This window comes from Vombatus ursinus, unplaced genomic scaffold (assembly GCF_900497805.2).
Source record: "Vombatus ursinus unplaced genomic scaffold, bare-nosed wombat genome assembly UNPS02009205.1, whole genome shotgun sequence".
NCBI lineage: Eukaryota > Metazoa > Chordata > Mammalia > Diprotodontia > Vombatidae > Vombatus > Vombatus ursinus.
In genome coordinates this window covers 3,721,948-3,742,993 of record NW_020948983.1, presented here as the reverse complement: position 1 = coordinate 3,742,993, position 21,046 = coordinate 3,721,948, and the positions used below count along the sequence as shown (strand labels likewise).

General features: G+C 39.0%; 1 protein-coding gene across 1 annotated transcript; it reads right to left on the bottom strand.

Annotated features, from left to right (window-relative positions):
* Window positions 1-1,533: 1,533 nt before the first annotated feature.
* On the bottom strand, window positions 1,534-11,659 carry CUNH10orf82 (chromosome unknown C10orf82 homolog). Its single transcript, XM_027851598.1, has 5 exons — window positions 11,584-11,659; window positions 8,861-9,082; window positions 2,387-2,573; window positions 1,811-1,887; window positions 1,534-1,673 (listed from the first exon to the last, which is right to left on the bottom strand). The coding sequence occupies exons 1-5, from the start codon at window positions 11,657-11,659 to the stop codon at window positions 1,534-1,536; spliced, it is 702 nt and encodes a 233-aa protein (XP_027707399.1).
* Between the last annotated feature and the right edge of the window lie 9,387 nt (window positions 11,660-21,046).

Sequence of the window (21,046 nt, the reverse complement as noted above, 5' to 3'; positions counted from 1 at the left end):
CTTGCAAGGTGGTGGAGGCTCTGCTCTAAGGGCCAGTTGCTGATGGCTGCATTCTCTATCTTGCAGGGAATCTCAGGATGGGAGAGGGAAGGAAGATAAGCACGGCACAACTTGGGTGGATTGTGATTTGCATCATTGGAGGGAATATCCAAATCTGATAGATTCAATTTGATCAATGTGAGTATTGAATTTTTGAAAGTGAATGAGTACCATAGCAAAGATGGGAGCAGAAGATGGGGAAGGACTACAGCTGAGGAGAGATCATGAACATGGCAGCCATGGTGTCATGAACCCTTGCATCCCATCTGGACCTCATAAGATAGATGGATAGATAGACAGACAGACAGATAATGTATATGTGTACCTCTCTTTTTTTCTTTACACACACACACACACACACACACATGCATATGTATATATCCCAGACAAACTGTCGGCTACTTTTCAGCATCCACTCCTTTGCCTGTGAGTACAAAGCATGTCATCCTGCTCTACTAGAGAGTTAAGAAGAGGGATTGAAGAGGGATTGAATTTGATGCTTATGCCACTGGAGATGTAGGAGATTTGCATCCCTTTGTATATTAGATTGTAAGCTCCTTGAGGATGCCAGTCTTTTGCCTTTTATTTTTGTATCCCCAGTGCTTAGCACAGCATCTGGCACATAGTAGACATTTAATATTAATTGATAGATTGATGGGTACAAAAAAGTTTGACTCCTTGACCTACTTTCCTTTTTCTAATGTTACTTCATGTTTCAATGAAATCATTTTCCTCTTGGATACATGTATCTCCACTACACCCAGCAATAACATGAAACACTGGGTAAGGGCTCAGGTGTGGTTTGAAAGTTATCATCCCAAAATGTTAGGGTTGCCACTGATGGAACTACTCTATGGCAGAACGTGATGTACAAAGTCAAGGCTCTAGGATAGTATTTTATACTTACCATTGGTTTATAGATTGTAGAGCTAGAAGGGACAGTAAGAGACCATGTGGCCCAGGCCTCTATCTTCAAATGGGTAAACTTTATTTTACAAATATGTTAAGTAAGGCCCCAAGAGAAGCAGTGATTTATCCAAAGTCATATAGTAAATTAGTGGCAGAGCTAGGACTAGAAAGTAGGTCTTGTGTTTCTTAGCATCAAGCTTCTTCCACTATACCTTGTTTCCTATGGCCTCAAACTAGACATGACAATGGCTAGGAACCCAAGGGAGAAGCCTGTCATTCATTACACAGAGAAATGACATTTTTATTTCCACCACAATAAAAGATCAGAGTTCATGTATATAATGGTTGCTCATCATTGTAGCATTCCCATGGAATGCTTATGGCCAGTGACTTATTGTGCAGTCAGCAGATGCATGGATTCTTGTGGAATAGCTGGTGGACAATTGTGACTGTGTTCTGAATACTTAAGAGTGGGGTGAAGTTTAGGAAACCAGATTTCAAGCAGACAGGACTTTTGAGCACATGGATTTGTTTCAACTGGCTGATGCTGCTTAAGTCAAGAGCAAGATAAGAGTCCCATGTGTCTTATCTCCCTATATAGTTTGTGCAGGGCAGTGGTTCAAGGTATTTCTTAGGTCTGCAGGGTCCTTGATACTGTGTTGGAAAGTCATAGAGTGAAGAGGTTCCATAACCACCTCCACAGGGTCTTCTAGTGGAATCTTCATCTGTAAAATAAAGTTGTTAGTTTTTAGTTCAATGACGAAACTGCTTTTAGCCCTGGTGTTAGACTAGGAGCCAGCTAATGAATATGTCTGTGGAAAACAGGTTCAACCTGATTTGATAAACAAAAGAGGATACTTACATTGATCTTTTGGTTTAAATCTTGGGCAAAACTCAGGAGGTACATGGGAAGTTTTAAATGGCTTATCTCCCATCAGGCTGCAGTTGAAATAGAAACCGCAATATTAGTTCAAAATATGCCCAGAGGGCTTCCATATCTTACAGCCAATTGATGATTTTCCTCCTTCTGAATTGTGTTTTTTTGTAGATCTGTGGACACAACTGGAAGTCATTCCAGTCCCTCCCCATCTTCTCTCCAGCTGAGCTACGACTAGAGTTCCACTCTGAAGTGGCAGGGTTGTTAGATATCACCCTCATTTGCCCCTAAGGACAGTCAATTCAGCAATCAACCCCTCTTCTCTTCACAAGGAACAGTGAAGTCTCAGTCACACTGTCTGGGGACAAGGGGACATCTTACTGCTGTCTTGGGTTATCCTCCAAGATGTTGAGTATTAACTGCAAAGAGCAAAAGCATGTACACCTTTGCAGCAGATTTAGCTATAGATATAGACACATTTGGAATATGAACAAATTACTTTGGATTTCAAGTGCTTCTCCCTGTTGCTAACCACTGCTAACTTTTTCAGGTGAGTCTTACCTCTGATATTTTTTGAGTGGACCTTTTTTGTGTGTTTCTGTTATATTTAGGAAATCTTCATAGCTCTGTTTTGCCATCACGTGATGACGTACAGCACAGCCAAGTTCCGTAACCCTGGCTCTTGGCAGATAACCAGCCCAGCCAGGTATGGGGGGCTCCTGTAAAGGCTTCTTGTTATGATCAGCTTCTGCAAAGGGATAAAATCACACTTAAAAGCAATACCCCCTAGTTAATCAGTACTCAAGCACCCTCTTAAATTGCTAAGGATCCAAAAGTTCAAGCTGATAGTCATGTAGGGCCTAAGCCAGAAGGTCTGTGCTCAAAATGGGCTTTTCTTTATAATAAAAATGCTTCAGAAGCCACTCAGAAAATTTTTTTTTACATATATTCATCATGAGTCATGTAGAGGGGCAGGAAATTTGCCCTATGAAAATCAACTAATCAATCAATCATCTAGTGTTTATTAAGCAGTTATGTGACAGGCAGTGTGCTTGTAGATAGGAAGAACAGCTCAAGGTCTCAAAGATCCTACATTTTATTTGGGAGGTAACATTTACATATATTAGTATAGGCAAAATGCATGCAAATAAATATAAGAAAATGCCATGATGGAAAGAGCCTTGACTTTGGAGATTGATACCTGGGCTCAAATCCTACTTCTGTCACTTATTACCTGCGTGACTTTGGACAAATCGCTTCATCTCTCCCTAGGTCTCACTTTTAGATGAGGTGTGTGTGTGTATGGGTGTGTGTGCATGTGTGTGTGTGTGTGTGTGTGTAATTATATAGCCTCCAATTACATTATTATCTAATTTATCTAATATCTAATAATACATAATTAATTATGTTATGTTGTTATATCATATCATATCATATCATACTATATCACATTATATCATATCATATCATACCATATTATATTATATTGCCTCTAATTCACCTATTCTTTCCACCTATAGACCCATGATCCTAGAATTTTCTCTCAGATCCCACACAGGTAGGTTTCCCAAAGTATATGTACATAGGTTTTTCCTAACCTAGAATGGCTGGTCCCCTACCAATAATGTAAAAATGTTACATGAATTAGGCTCCTATTTCCTTACTCACCACTCCCAAAATTTATTTAACCTATAACATCCCTGAAATATAATATTTAAAATATTATTTCAAGTATACAAAATCACAATGTATAACATTATTATTATAGGAAAATGCTTTCTGAGAAAAAAATATTCCTTCTTCTATCCTCCTAGCAGTAATAATGACGATAGCAACAGTATCAGGAGGCAGTAGCTCCCGTGGGAAAAGATAAAGAAAGAGGAAGAAGGTGGGAGACATGTTTTCAGATGTCAAAGCAAACTTAATTCTATACATCTGCATAAGAGTAGTATCTCTCTTTTGGTCAAGTCACTTTTCATGTTCTGTATTGGGAAAAAGTAGAAGGTGGCTTTCAACTATCCTCTTCACATCCAGCCTGGGTGAAATTGGAAGACCAGTCTTTAAAAAAAAAAAAAAAAAAAAAAAAAAAATATATATATATATATATATATATAATATATATATGCGTGTGTGTGTGTGCGTGTATACAAATATATCATATATGTATACATACACACAAATACACACATACTACATATAATATGTGTATTATGTGTCTATTACACATACATATCTATATATCTATATCTATGTATTTTACTGAACCTGTGATTCAAAGGGATCTCATGGCAAGCAACTTTATCTATACATTATTACTCTACAAGCCACTACACTACACTGTCTTCTCACTACAGAAATACAAACAAAAATATGAATGAGAATTCACTTTACTTGTTGCACAAGTTGTTCTCAAATTGAGTAACTGTAAATAGGGTTTGCTTGTGTACAAAGCCTTTGTTAGAGTTCCAAGTTAGGTTAGCTAACAGTTACAATGAATCTATTTTCTTTTCATCTTCTGAGAACTAAGTCAACATTTATTCCCCTAAAAAGCTATTCTGTATCTGTCGTGTTCAAGGCATTTTAATAGATCCTGGAGGAAATAGATAAGATAGAACTTCTGCCCTCAAGCAGCTCATAATCCAGAAAGTGAAATAAACCATTAACACAAATAACCACAATAAAATATAAAGCTATAATCCCCCTAATGCTAATCATGACATGGTTTTGCCATGGTCAGGCCATATCAATAAAATAAAAATGATAATACTACCTACTTTAATTTACATATTTTATACGCCAATCAAACTAGAGATTTGACAGAGAAGAATTAAGACAAATTACAATGAAATTCATTTGGGGGAAACCAAAAGTCAAGAGTTTCTGTGAAAATAAAGGGGAAAAAAGATCCAAAATTATGAAACAAAGCAGCAACCCAACAGATAATTGGGCAAAGGATATGAACAGTTTTTGGTTTTTTTTACAAAAAGAAATGCAAATTATTAAGGACCACATGAAAAAGTGCTCCAAATAATTATTAAGAAGAGAACTGCACATTTAGCAACTCATAAGTTTTACTAACCAAATTGCCAAATATGGAAAAAGACTGAAATAAGCTAATGGTGGAGAGACTGTAGCAAAACAAACAAATCCATACAGTATTAATGAAACTGTGACTAGGTTCAACCATTCTAGAAATCAATTTTGAATAATGAAAAAATTTACTAAACTGTTCACACACTTTGATCACATTATTAAGGATTATACCCTAAAGAAATAAATGACCCCAGATTCCCATATCTACCAAAGTATTCATAGAGTTTTCTTCATAGAAGCATGGTGGTGCAGTGGATACAGCACCAGCCCTGGAGTTAGGAGGACCTGAGTTCAAATCCAGTTTCAAACACTTGACACTTACTAGTTGTGTGACCCTGGGCAAGTCACTTAACCCTATTGCCTAACAAAACAGGAAAAAACCACAGAAGCAAAAAACTAGAGACAAACTAGATGTACATCAATGGGAAAGGCTGAATAAATTATGGTATATGAATGTAATGGAATTTTATTCTGCTATAAAAATTATAAAAAGCATAGAAACATGGGAAAACTTGTATGAACTGATTTGGAGCAAAGACAGAATGAAGAGAATGATATACACAAGGACTACAATAATGGAAATGAATGCTAAAAAAAACCCCAGAATTTTACTCACGTACTTTTAGCTGGACGAATCATAGCAGACTTCATTCAGGATATAATATTAGAAGTGGGCCTTGAAGAATGGGAAAGATGTCACTAAACCAATGGGAATACTCTCCATAAACATTCTGGGACATCTGTCCCACTCTCTCTATATGGCCACCTTTGACTTTATGGTTGACAAAGCACTTTATCGGGGCAGCTAGGTGGTGCGGTGGATAGAGCACTGGCCCTGATGTCAGGAGGACGTGAGTTCAAATCCGGCCTCAGACCAAACACTTGACACTTACAGCTGTGACCCTGGGCAAGTCACTTAACCCCAATTGCCTTAAAAAAAAAAAAGGCACTTTATTTACAGTAGCTCTTTAAAGGGGCAAGTAGAAATAGTGTCTTCTTCATTTTGCAAATGGAACTCAGAGAAGTGGTTTATTCAAGATCCACATAGTTAGTAAATGTCTGATTTGGAGATGCAAATTTAGTTTTCCTGACCAAATTCTCCTTCTACTAGACCAGTGGTTCTCAAAATGTGGCCTGGAGACCCCTGGAGGGTGCCTGAGACTCTTTCAGGGGCTCATTGAAGTCAAAACTATTTTCATAATAATACTAAGATATTTTAATTTCTAACATAGTCAATATTGATAGCTATAAGCTAAAAAAAACTCTGGGTGATTCCTCAATAATATTTAAGAATGTATATTTTAAAATATTTAAGAATTTAAAACTCATATTAAAATGTAAATATTAAATATAATATTTAATGAAAAGCTTGGGTACTACAGAAGTAGACAATGAAACCTCCCAGTGTTTGGCTCTATCTCCTATTTTATCTCTTACAAGTAAGTCTACTTTTACTTCATCATTAAAGCCCTTTGCAAACCTTAGAGTGATGTATAAATGTGAGCTATTGTTAACATTATTTCTCTCCCTTCAAAAGAACCCACTCTCAAATCCCATTCCTCTACTTATGTCTGAGCTTAACTGCTGGAGATTGTGTTGCCACTTTATTTAGCAAATTTCTAATTTTCTAAGTCCTTTAAAAGGTCAGAGGTGAGATTATACATAACACAGTAATTGTTCAGTCATGCCAGACTCTTTGTGACCCCATTTGGGGTTTTCTACTGGAATGGTTTGCCATTTCCTCCTCCAGTTCATTTTACAGATAAGGAAACTCAGGCAAACAGGGTTGTGTGACTTGCCTGGAGTCACCCAGCTAGTAAGTATCTGAGATCAGATTTGAACTCGGGAAGGTGAGTCTTCCTGATTCCAGACCTGGCACTCCATCCAGTGCACAACCTAGCTGCCCTAGCACAGTAGACAGGGATAGCAAAGTGGCTAAATATATTTCCTGGAAAGGAGATGCCTGGGGAGGTCCAAAGAATACAGTTAGTCAGGGTAAAAAGCCATTCTACCCTTTCTCCTTTGCCCTCTTCTAACATAGTATTGGCATTTATCTTGCAAGTCCTAATGCAGCCCTTACCCCAGTGCCCTGAGGCCAGAGGGAGTAAGCTGAAAGATAACCAAGTACAGCCTCAAGGCTAAGAGAAATACCAGAATCTACCTGGTGGAATCACAATTTACACTCAGTACAAGAGCTTTAGACCCAGCACACTTGTTGATTAACTGATTTTACAAAGAGAGAATTCAAGACAGATAGAGATATCTGAACATGCAATAAGCTGCCTTGGGAGATAATGAGTTCCCATCACTCCAAATCTTCAAGTGATGGTTGGATGAACACGTGCCAGATGTCATTGAGGGGATTCATGGGAAATAGACCAAACAAGATGGCTTCTCAGGTGCCTTCCAACTCATATTTTATGACATGAGACAACCTATTTCATTACTGGGCAAATCAATTCAAACATTTGCACTGAGATAAATATTGGATGGGGGAAACTAGGTGGCACTAAAGTGCACAGTGCACCAGGCCTGGAATCAGGAAGACTCACCTATATTAAAAGCTACCTTACCTTCTTCTTGAACACCCTAACCAGATGTGATCTCTCTAAATCACCCTGTGCCTCTTTCTTAGGGCATGTATCACATCACCTTCTGTAGCATTACTGATGTTCCAGTCACATCTCCTCTTACTATTCTTTAATCTCCCCACACCCTTGTAGGCTTTGTGTAGGGGCAGCTAGGTGGCACAATGGATAGAGCTCCGGCCTCAGAGTCAGGAGGACCTGAGTTCAAATCCGGCCTCAGACACATGATACTTATTAGCTGTGTGACCCTGGACAAGTCACTTAACCCCAATTGCCTCACCAAAAAGAAACAAAAATAGTGGTATTTTTGTTATTGTTTTGTGGTTGTTTCCATTTTGTCTAACTCTTCGAAACCCCATTTAGGGTTTTCTTGGCAAAGACACAGGAGTGGTTCACCATTGCCTTCCCCAGTTCATTTTACAGATGAGGAAACTGAGGCAAACAGGGTTAAGTGACTTGCCCAAGGGTTACCCAGATAGTAAGTATCTGAGGCCAGATTTAAACTCAGGAAGAGGAGGCTATAAAATTCAATTACAATCTTGAAGGTAGGCTTTGTGTTTTATTTAACTAGTATAAATAACCTGCAGCAACTAAGAACTTGAAATAGATGTTCAGTAAGCATTGACTGGTTTGAGATCATTATCAGTTGTTAGAATTTAGTAGGGACCACAGGGATTGTCTAATCCCTCCCCTTTATTTTACAGATGTACTCTGGGCCCTTACAGCTTAGGCCCAGAGAAGTAAAGGTAAAATGACTGGTTCAAGGTTATATAGCAAGTTAGTGATAAAACTAGCCCTTGAACCCAGTTCTCCTAACTCCTGGCCCAATGCCTTCTTCTTCTCATCAGAATCCCGCTGCCAGCTACCTCTCTCACTTGAAACACTTTGTTTACCTGGTTCAAAAACCTAGCCTTTCACACTTCATACTTACAAGTAAAGATTCTGAAAACTGTCCTGCTCTTATTCATGAAGGTTTTCCCATTTAAAGAAAGGAATAAGTATTTTTATGGCACCTACTATGTTTACAAATATAATCTCATTTGATCCTCACAACAACCTTGCAAGATAGGTGCTATTATTATCCTCATTTTACAGTTAAGAGAACTCAGGCAGACAGAAGTTAAAGGACTTGCCCAAGGTCACACAGCTGGTAAGTGCCTGAGGCTGGATTTGAACTTGGATCATCCAGGCTCCAGGATCAGCTGCTTTATCCATTTCACCGCTTAGTGTCAGTTTACTCAGCTGTCCTTCATTTACTCATGAACCTCCATTTACTCAGTGGGCAGGCAATTTCTTGCTGCAGGTTCTGTTTCTAGGACTAAGTGATAGCAAAGTTTATTGAAAAACTGCGTACCTATATAAGTCGGGTGATAGCGGAGATAGTAATCATGTATCATCCTTAAAACTGTTTCTTTGGAACAGATTTCTTGTAGTTTGTCAGCAGTGGCTGTGTGGCATCTCAATGTGTCCAGCTGATTTTTGTGTCTCTGAGTTGTGTCTCTAAATTTTCTGATACAGTAACTGGTGTCCCTGTTGTAAGAAGTTCCCATTCTGCTGAACCAGAGAGGGATGTAACCTGCAGAAGCCAAATAAATGTAATACAGCATTTAACTTAGAAAGGAGTGGGCAAAAGGTCACCAGTAACTCTAATTCATTTCCAGGGAATGGTAAACTCAACAACATCTGGAATTTCTCACATGGCCAAAAGAACTATTTGATTTTTGCTGTATAAATGTTAACACCAGCAATGTGGTTTCACCAGCTATGCAGCCCTCCTCAGGGCTGGGGAAAAAATGACCTTGGAGGAGGGGTAGGAGGGGAAGTCCCCATTTGACAAAGATGATGACAGTGATATTCTTTTAGAGTCCATTTCCTGATGTCAACCTTAACAGCAAATGGGGGAACATTTAATGTGACAAAATGATCATTCTGAGAAACCACTGAAATTATTCATGTTCTTAGAGAGAATGCTTATTTTCTTTGATACTTCCAAAATGCAATTTTGGATCTTTCTTTTTGGCCTGTTTGGAAATTGCAGTCTTATTAAAACCAAGACCAAACACACGAAAAAGGTAAATGGGTTATATGTGAGAAACGCCCCCTGACCAATTTTTCGCCATTTCCCTCAAAGTAACATATATAATCATTAAAATTAATGTGGGTAAAACAGAATTATTTATTGAGGCTTGATGCTGAATTCTAAGCACTATAATATTGTCACGGTAAAACAATATTTTTATAAAAGGGTATATGTATGTGGAAAGACATGCTACCAACGTAATTTAAAGTTAAAGACAAATACGCCTTAGTTGAAGATACTATTTTGCCCTTTTTACCTAAATAGAACTAGACTTCAGATGACCCACACTCCACCCCCCAACCCAAAAGATACACACACACACACACACACACACACACACACACAATGCACAATGTCTTTGGAATAATGGTGAACTTCAAGTTATTTAATCAATGCTTATATTTACCTCCCTTCCTCCTTTTCCAGGTAACAATTTCCTCTAATGACAGAGAGACAGACCAGTATGTAAAGAAAAGAACATTGGCTTTAGAATAAGGAAACTTAGATCCTGAATCTTGGCTCTTGCCACTTAATAAACTAGATGGTTGTAGGCAAGTTTCATCCCTTCTCTGATCTTCAATTTTCTCAACTAGAAAATGGAAATTTGCCCAGTCTACCTCTGCAGACTATTTTGAGAAAAGCATTTCACATGTTGTTGATAAATGGAAGCTATTATTACGTGGGGACAGCTAGGTCCCCTAGCTCAGTGGATAGAGTGCCAAGCCTGGGGTTAGGAAGACTCATCTTCCTGAGTTAAATCTGGCCTCAGACACTTAATAGCTGGGTGACCCTGGGCAAGTCACTTAACCCTGTTTGCCTGAATTTCCCCATCTGTAAAATGAGTTGGAGAAGGAAATAGCAAACCACTCCAGTATCTTTGCAAAGAAAACTACAAATGGGGTCACAAAGAGTCAGAAACAACTGAAATGACTAAACAACAACAACACAAAATTGTTATGTGGGATGGTAGAGGAGTAGGAAACATTTAAGCATCTCCTATCCAAGATCCTGTGCTAGACTTTGGGTAACAAGACAAATAAGACACGTGAACCATCCCCCTTCCCTGGCCCTTGGAGAGTTTCCAGTTGATCAAGCTTAAATAGCATTTTTAATGCTATATCAATGAGATAATAATTGTAAAGCTGTTAGTACATGGTCCCTAGGTGCATAGTAAATACCATATAAATGTTAGCTATTAGCTATTATTTTAATCACCATCAAATCCTATCTTGATTGGTATGTAGGTATGCGCAAAACTAAAATTCTGCTAGTAAAAAAGGCATGAAATTGGATAACTGCAATCTATTCTGTATTACAGGTGGTATTTATATCTGCTTGTCTTCCCACAAAGCAGTTTTTTATGAATGTTGGAGCAAGTTACGAACTAAGCTGGATAATTTAGTTAAAGCAAACTTTTTATGATGCACAAAGATTTGGGGCAAAATCATCAGTTGGGAATGGAGCAGCTCTGAGAAAAACCAGCTGGGGGTATCAAAAGAAATCTTTGTTGCTATCTGTTAGAAAGAAGATATCATCGAATTTTTGTCCTTTGTTTCACTCACTACAAAGCAATTAGCCATAGGTGAATATAGGAAGCACCAGTGTGATTCCAGAGTAGGGGTATTCCTCCCACTTCCATCAAGGAAGATGCCACTCATCTAAGCTTTGATAAGTTCTAGGGGCTTGCCTGAGGCACAACTAGGAAGTTAAATAATTTGCTGAGTCACACAACTAGTAAGTGCTAGAAGCAGGGTCAGGATGGGAACCCAAATCTTTTCTATGCCAAGCCAAGCACTGTGCACTGCCATGCTGACTCTATAACTGGCAGTTACTATAAGGCAGAAAAAAACCTCAGTATCTAGAGTGGGAAAGGACCCTGGAGGTCATCTACTCAAAATACTGCCCAAAGATGAAATGCTCAAATATCTTCCTAATTACACATTTTAAGTCCTCTCCTCATAACACAATCATAATTATCAAAGGAATCCATCACTTACCTCCATATCCTGGTGTAATTGGAAGGTTTCTCATAAAGACTGGTGATGGGTGCTTGTTTTCTTGAAATGGGTCCATGTTTTCTTGAAATGAATTAAATCAATGAACACAATCATCTACTGTGTATAGGGTCCTGTGCTAGGTATTGTAGGGTCCACAAAGATTAAACAGGCATGACTGGTACAGTTGTGAATCTGGACTTCTAACAATCAAGGCCATTTATGTCCATAAAAAACAAGAGATAAAGAGTCTTTAGGTATAGATATAACTGGCTGTTGGCTTCCCTTAGAAAGCAAATCTAATGAAAACTTCATTTTCAAACAGCTCAATTAACAAACTCATTTCTTTGGCATGATTCAAAACCTGCATGAGAGCCATAACATACATATTAAAATAATTGAGCTCTGCAAGGCTACAGGAAACATACAAGTAGATTGTCACTGTGTCCTACTGGCTTACAGCACATCACCTTGGGACATCTTACCTTGCTTTCTTCAAGAGAGTGGGAGAACTGGGCTTTTAATAATTTCAATGTACAGCACATCTGTTTCTTATTAAGTTAGCAGCCCTAGAATAACAATAATAATAACTTGCACTTTTGTAGTGCCTTACTGTCCCCCAAATGCTTCATGTATATTATCTTATTTGAACCTCATACCACAGCCTTGAGAGGTAGGTAGCACAAATTTTATTAACCCCATTTTATAGATGAGGAACCTAAGCAACAGTAAAGACAGTAAAGAAAGACTCACGGATGGAAACCTTAATAAAGAGCGTCTGAATAGGAGTCAGGAGATCTGGGTTCTAGTCCCAGTTCTGCCACTGAGTTCATATGTGACTCAGGTAAACTTTCTCTGTTCCTATTTTCTGCTCTGTAGATTTAGAGGATTGAACAAGACTTTAGCTAAGGTCCCTTTGAACTCTAATGTTCTATGATTTTATAGGGACTTATGATTGTGTGCTGCTGAGGCTCTAGATCCTAGGTGGCTGGCAGGCATCCTCCCACATGGGGCAAATCCCCCCAGTACCCAAGTGCTGCCTTAATAATAAGATTAATCAGGTGGCCTTTTATATATTAGTGGAGTAAATTAAGATGAGAGGGGCCACATACATTTCTATCTTTGTATCTACATGAGATCTGGAAGTTGGGAGGGAAGGTGAGGGGGAGAGAAACAGGATTGAGGATAACAAAGAAATCATTCCAAACACAAAAGGAATGACAGGAATGAGATCCTGCTTATCCTTTCTTTATCTGGTGATATATGAATGTGAGCAATTGCCTGTGTTAGCAACTCTTTTCAGTGATGCAGATGAGCAACTTGTATTTAATTTATAGTTTTTTGGAGATGACTGGGGGCACTAGAAGATTTAGTGATTCTCCTATGGTCATATAACCAGTAGAACTTGAAGCCAGGTTTTCCTGATTCCAAGGCTGACCCTTTGTCCACTATTCTAGGCTGTCACGAAGCTTCTCTGGAGAATTTTTTTTTTCTTTGTTGGTGGAACAGAGTGGGTCATCTAGTGTCAATGAATAAAAATGTGCTTGGGGTAAAATTATTCAATTGTGCTGATTATGTCATTAAAGTTTGCTGATTATAAGTACAGTTTAATACCAGTGCTTCATTCTGTTTTGAGCAGTCTGATGGGCTCTATGTCCACAACAAAAGAGAACCATTGCCTGTATTTCTTATCAGCATAGCCATGGCTTTCCCAAAGCTAACCCGAATTAGCTTAGAGCCTCCCTCTAAGCATATTTAATATAGAGAAATTAAATGAGATTGTGAATGTAAAAGTGCTTTGCAAATAGCAAAGGGCCTAAATCATCATAGGGAAATACTTGGACTCATTAGAATTACACACTATCATAACTGCAGGTCAGAAGTGATGTGGTGGAAACCCTTACTGAAGCATACATTCTCAAGAGGGTAGCAGTCATTCATCCTCTGCTTGAAAACAGACTGCAAAAGATATCTCTGGAGCTAGCCCTATTATACTGCCTTTCATCTCTGAGTCTCTATTTCCTTCTCCAAGGACATCCCTGCCCCTCCCCAAACCTTGCAAAGAAGCTTCTATCAGAAGTTGAAGGGGCTTTATAGATCAACATTTTCATTTTACAGAAGGAGGCAATGTTGTACAACTGTCTAGAGTGAGAATTTGATCCTGATCCTGATACTGCTTGTGTTATCAATTGCCCACATCACTTAACCTCGATGGACCTCAGTTTCCTCATCTGTAAAATGATGGGGTTGTACCAGATGGCCTCTGGGGATCCTTCTCAGTTCTAAATCTAAGATCTTATGACACCAATGTGCAAAGAGAGGAAACAACTTGGCCAATGTCCAAGAGCATGCAGTACTCATCCAAACAGTCCTTTTCTTATAATTGTCCTTTCCCAAAAAAGAAAACCCACTAGCCTTGAGGTTAGAACACCTGGCTTCAAGGCTGGGCTCCAACACTTGCCAGCTGTGTGACCTTGGGCAAAACACCTCACCTCTCTACGACTTTTTTCCCTCTCCTGTAAAATGAGTATGTATATCATCTTTCCTACCTAACTCACAAGGCTGTTTTGAGGATCAAACGAGTTAATGATTGTGAGAACACAAAATCTCTACTGTTATACATCCTCTCAAACAAGGTCAGGAATTCAAGTACTCATTCCACCGTGTGCTGCGGAAGCTGAAATGGAGAACGCATTCTCTAAGAGGGAAAGATTTTTGCAAACCTCTAGTAGAGAGAACGAGGCTAAGGAGGACTGGGGGAGAAGATAGGGTGGGGTCGGGGTGGAGATGGGGAATCGGAGTGGATCCTAAGACAGCAGACCGGGAAGGTGAACTCAGGGGTCCCAGGACTGGGCGGGAACAGGGTAAAGGACCAGGGCAGGGGCGGTGAGGAAGGCTTACCCCCAGGGCTGCCCGAGCTAGCAGTAAATAGCTGCCGCGCTGGAATAGACTTGGCGCTGCTCGCCGGTACTTGGCCAGGGCCCCCAGAGTGATCCTACAGAGAGGCCCCACCCCTCGCCCCATGGCCTCTCCCCAACATTGTGCGCTCAGTGCGTCCTTAGCTCCGTCACTCCCAGCTGCTGGAGATGAAGGTGTGGGGCAGCCCCTCAGCACCCTTGCGCTGGCTGCGTCCTTCCCCAAGGTTGGAAATTCCAGTCTAAGTCCCTGGGTGGGATTCGAAAAAGGATAGTCAACTCCCCACCACCACCTTGACAACCACCAGGCCAGGTGGAACAAGCAGCCCCAGCAGGGCACTGCTTGCGTTGGGACCAGGTTGGATGCTATGCTTGCTTGGTTTGTAAGAGCGAGGTATAAGCGCTAAGCCCAGGGTGAAGTGAAGCGAGTGAAACCCGGGTACTTTGGGTTTAGAATTTGGAGTCCTGTTTAATGATCAGCTCCTGAGCAAAGGGATGGAACGGGTGCACTAAACAGAGTCCTGGCCCTGGGGTCACAGGTTTGGGGTCCAAATGCTGTTGTTGCTGCCACTAATAATAGCTGGCTAGCATTTCTCACAGTGCTTTAAGGTTTACAAAGCGTTTAACATTAAACGTTAAACAACTCTTTAAGGTTTATGGTATTGTCATTATCATTTTACAGATGAGTAAACTGAATTTGAGAGGGGTTGACTTACCCAGAGCCAACAGCTAAGGAAGTGTCTGAGGATGGATTTGAACTCAGATCTTCCTCGGACCAATCAGCTAACCTCACTGTGTTTCAGTTTCAAAATTTAAAAGAAAAAAATGAGTAGGCTGTAGCAGATGGCCTCTAACGTACCCCTTCAGCTCTAAATTTACGAACTTTAAGAGTGAGCAGCAACGTGAAATGGGATGAACATAAAATCTGGTGGAATAATCAATCACTGTGCTAGGCTCTGGGAATATAGACAATGAAACAATCCAGTAAAAGCAACTCATTTATATGTTGTTCTAAAATTTGTTTCTCGCACACGTTCTGGTTCGCATAGAAGATGCGTGGGAGGGAGAAGGGACGCATCCTTCTTGGACTACATTTCCCAGAAGGCGATATATCAGAATCCCTTCAGAGAGCAAAGGCAATCACCGAGCGAAGACTCTGATTGGTAGGGAATCTTGGATAGTTGGGAAGTTTAAAAAGCAATTGAGGGATCAAAAGGAAACTTCTGGATAAGTATTGACATCCTCTTAGAACTGCAAGTCTGGGTCTAGAGAGGATCCAGCAATTCATTAAACTTGACCCTTGTATCATGGATCCTTTTGGCGATCTGGCGAGGTTTATAAAGCAGAATAATGTTTTTAAATGTATCACATAAAATACACAGAATTACAAAAGGAAACCAAAAGATAGTGAAAATAAAGGTGCATACCCCATTCCTGCCCTATCCAAGTTCACAGACTACTGAAACCCCTACCTTAGGGTATTTTACCCCTGGACTGTATGAGTTCCTAAGTGACTGCTAAGTCCCTTTCCCAACATGTTGGGGTTGGAGGATTAGTCCGAACATGGAGTAGGGAGAAAATTAGATAACTCCCTGCAACATATACTTGGTTGCACCCGTTTATGTCTAATTCTTTCATTATTTATATTGATTTTGTGTACTTTTGCTATTAGAGTTATGGATCCTGTAGTGGTTAAATAAAGTGTTAAGTTGATATTGGCTTAACCTATGATTTGCAAAACTTATTACCTACCTTGCATCTCACATTTAAGCTGAGAAAAGTAGCAAGGGGCTCCAGAACCAGAATTTTCATTGGCCCAGTATTACATTCTGGTGAAGGCTGGTCAGTCAATAATTATTTATTAAGCACTTACTATATACCAGGGTCTGTGCTAAGTGCTGGGAATACAAATACAAGCAAAAAGGTGTGCTCAAAGAGCTTACATTCTAATTGGGAAGACAGTACTTGAAAGGAAGCTGAAAAGAGGGGAGGGAAGAGAGGTGGGAGGAAAGCAAATACCTGCCACAGGATATGATCAGGAAGTCCAAAGGAGTGAAGTGTGGTGGGAAATGACAAAATGCCTGGCCTGGCTGCCCTCCTTAAATGGGGGCATCCTGTAGTTACTTTGAATGGAATGTCTTTCTCATTTCCTCCTAAATTTTGTTGTTATTATATAGAGATGCTTTGATTTTTTGTGAATTTGCTTTGTATCCTACTACTTTGCTAAAGCTATTAATGGTATCATCTAAACTTACTTGCTGATTCTCAGAGTTTTCTAAGTAAACCAACATGTCATCAGCTGGATGAATAGGAATAGTTTTGTCTCTTTGGTGATGTTTATACCTTTAATTTCTTTCTCTTCCATTATTACTGTTTCTAGTATTCCTGGCACTATGTCAAATAATAGTGAGTAAGGGGTATCATCCTTAATTTACTTCTGTGTTTACTAGGAAAATTTCTACTGTTTTTCCCACAGCAAATAATGCTAACTTTTGGCTGTACACATAAACTTTTAATTGCATCTTAAAGTGGCCCTTCTGTGCTTATACGTTGTAAAGTTTTTAGAATTAATGAATTTTGCAATTTGTGAAAAGTTTTTCATTATCTATTGATGTGATCATGTTGCTTTGGTGTTTTTTTAATATGATTGATTATGTTAATTGTTTTCCTAATTTTGAACCATCCCTGATATAAATCCAACTTAGAATGAATCATTTTTGGACATATAATACTGTAGTGTTTTTACTAGGGTTTGTTTTATTTCCTTACCAGTATTCATTAGTGATACGTTGTTATTTCAAGATTTAAATTGCTTATTCCAGTAAGCTGAATAACATGGTATATAACTTCTTTATATTATATTAATAACATACAATAGAATTCATCTGTAGGACATATGGGAAGGTTTCAAGGAACTGTAGATGGGCAGATAGAAAGGCCCAGGGATTCTTAGAGACCAATGGGATTTTGTCAATAAGAGCATATATCCCCTAGGATTTCTAGAGCCTCCATCACTTTTCAAAGACTTATGGAAAAAGTAATTGGTGACGTAAATGTAGAGAAGGTGTTGGAGTGTCTACACGGTCTCATCACAATACCATAGATAACAGCTACAAGGGATTTCAGAGTTCATCTTTTCCAACCTCAGAATTTTTACAGATGAGGAAACTGAGGCCTGGGGAGGTTAAGTGGCTTGGTCAAGGTTACTTGCGTAGTAAGCAGGAGGTGAAATTTGAACTCAGTTCTTATAACTCTACTATATTACCCATATGGGGTCACAGTTTAAGAAACACAAGTGGAAAAAGTTTAAGAGGCGCTGCCTAAAGCCAGTATTATTATTATTATTATTTTTTGTGAGGGCAATTGTGATTTGGGTTAAGTGATTTGCCCAGGGTCACACAGCTAGTGAGTGTTATGTGTCTGAGGCCTAATTTGAACTCAGGTTCTCCTGACTCCAGGGCCAGTGCTCTGTCCACTGTGCCACCTAGCTGCCCCAAGACAGTATTCTTTTCACTGAACCACACCACTACCCATATTTGGAAAGACACTGGAAGAACACGAGAAGAGGCTACTGAAAGTATTAGAGTGCCAAGAAGCCATTGATCAAAGCTCCCAATTACCAAGTACCAGCTCTGTTGTAAGATACTTCTCAGGACATCTGAGACAGTCTTCTCCTTTTTCAGATGAGGAAACTGAGGCCCAAAGAATTTAAGTGATTTGCCCAAGTTCATGAAGGTGGTGAGTAAAAGACCAAGGGTTGAACTCAGGTTCTCTGATCCAAATCTGGTGTTTTGTTTTTGTTTTTTTCCCACTATACCATCTAACCCTTATGAATACACAAGTGTGGACATCCATACAAATATGGATGGACTGGAATATTATGTTCAGTAAAAAAATAATAAATGTGATGAATTCAGAGAAACTTGGAAAAATTTGTATGAACTGATACAGAGTGAAATCTTGGACCTTATAATGGAATGTACCTCCCATTTCTCCGCAGAGAAGTATGCAACTGTAAGTGAAGAAAAAGCTTTGACAAACATTGTTAAACATAGTCAAACACACAAACACAGACATTGTCAAAAAGTAACATAGCTGTTCTTTTTGCCCAACTATTTTTCTTGGTTCCAAGAAAAGGTTCATTTCTCCAGGGAAGAGGCATATCTCTACAAATCATGTGATTTAAAAATAGAAAAAACACTAATACGTGTGAGCCTGGGCAAGTCACTTAACCCCAATTGTCTAAAAAAAAAAATAAAAATAATAAAAAACACTAATAAAACACCTTTAAAAAAGGTACATGCCAATTCTGAAAGACTTCCATCAAATTCATGGGTCATGGAGTTTCTCAGCAGGGAGTGAATACTAACCCTGAGAAGACAGACATGCTTTTTACCTGTAATTGTCTAAAATTTTTTTGTGAACCGAAGACACTTTTTCCCATGTAGGATTTGGTGGCTATTATTAGTGGAGGCTTATGCCCTCATTGCTAAGTCCCTCAGTAATGTCACTTACATGTATATGGTTGGGAAGAAGTTAAAGCAGAAGGTTAAAGAGGGGGCAATCTGGCCTAAATTTGCATGAACCATTTAGTAATTATTGGGATAAAAAATGAAGTCTTGGTGTTATATATTCATACCAATATAAAGGTCTCACGTACAACTCTACCACAAGAGTGATAATCACCAAGGAACTTACTTCATTGACCAAGTAGAAGACTCATGAAGAGCGAGTCTCATCACCCACCCATAAACTGGAGTCCTTGGCTTTGAAGTGAGTTATCAATGATAACTGATTTTAATGATAATTAATGGGTTTGGTGTTCAGTTTCAAATTTAGATCAACAAAAATCCCCTGACATTTTGACAAGTACTAAGATACGTGCTACCAATAAAAGTTGGATGGTGACATTGGCCAGTTACATGCTCAGAATATATTGCTGGCCAGGAAATACCAACATAGTCATATACTATATGTATGTCCTGTATGCCTGAGTCCATGGTGATTCCCGTGTTTTGAGGAAACTAGGCTGTTAGTACTGAAGGTAGTACTCTCTCTCTCTGTGTATATATATACATATATAAAAATTCTAACCAATAGCGGAATTTATTCTGGATGTTATGAGATAACATTAGTTTATTGTTGGGTTTTTTTTTCACTGCCATAGCACCCTCTTGATTAATATTGAGTTTTAAGTTCATGATCTACTAAGACCTTCAGAACTTTTTCATGGGCACTCTTATCCAGTCATAATTCCTCATTGCTATATTTCTGAAGTTGAGTTTTAGAACCCAAAGTGTAGAGCTTTATATTTATTTTTTAAATCAAATGACTCCTTATTTGATTCAGCTCCATCATTCCCATCTATTGAAATCTTTTTGGACCTGGATTGTTGTCCAGCATGTTAACTGTCATTGACACTTCATGTCAATGGCTAATTTAACAATCTTGCCATCTATGCCTTCTTCCAAGTCACTAATAAAAATGCACACGGTCAAAGTATGAGTCTCTAAGACACTCCACTAGACCTCTCCATCCAAGCTGACATTGACCCATTAATAATGACTCTGTTTGGGTCTGCCCATTCAACCAGTTCCAAACCCACCTAAGCTTTTTGTCTAACCCATATCTCTCAATGAACAACTTTCTCATTGACATATAAGTCACATATATTCAAGGCCGTGACCCCAATCTATACTCTTTTCCTCCTCATATAATAAATGAAAGGAGGACTAATTTTGGCTACCAGGAAGTATCATTCACTTTCACATCTCATTTTAAGTATTCTTTTTCCCCAGAAGGCAGATTGGACAAATGTGTCCAGTCTTCAAGTCTTTTTATGATCACGGGATCTGAGTTAAAGCTGGAAGGGAACTTAAGTCATCAAGTCTACCCTGTTCATGTTACAAATGAGGAAGCTGAGGCAAGGTAATTTGCCTAGGGTCATATAAATAGTAAATAACTGAGGCAGATTTTGAACTCAGATCTTATTAACTCCAAGCCCAGCACCCCATCCATCTGTACCATCTACCTGTTTCCTTAAAGCAAGAAAAACTTTTAATGAAGTATCTTTGTCTATCTTGAATGCAGTAGGATAAATTGTGAAGTCAATTCTGTATTGCTCAAAAAGCTTAAAATCTATGATGTCCATGTTAAAAAAAAAACAAACTCCATCTTAAAATCCTGTTTTCTAGGCAATATGATCTAAAAGGGGAAGCTCACTGGTAACAATACAAACAATAATGTGGCACGATGGATAGAGCACCAGATCTGGAATCACGAAGACCTAAGTTTGAATCCTGCCTCAGACACTTACCAGCTGTAGTGTGACTCAGGGTAAGTCACTTAACCTCAGTCTGCCTCAGTTGCCTCATCTGTAAAATGAGGATAATAATTGCACTTAACTCCCAGAGTGGTTGTAAAGATAAAATGAAATATTTGTAAAGCACTTTGCAAACTATATAAATGCTATTGATTATTGATGTTATTATTAATTTGACTTTGGAACCCCTGGAGACCAGCAATAAATACACATCTGGGGGCATACAAAA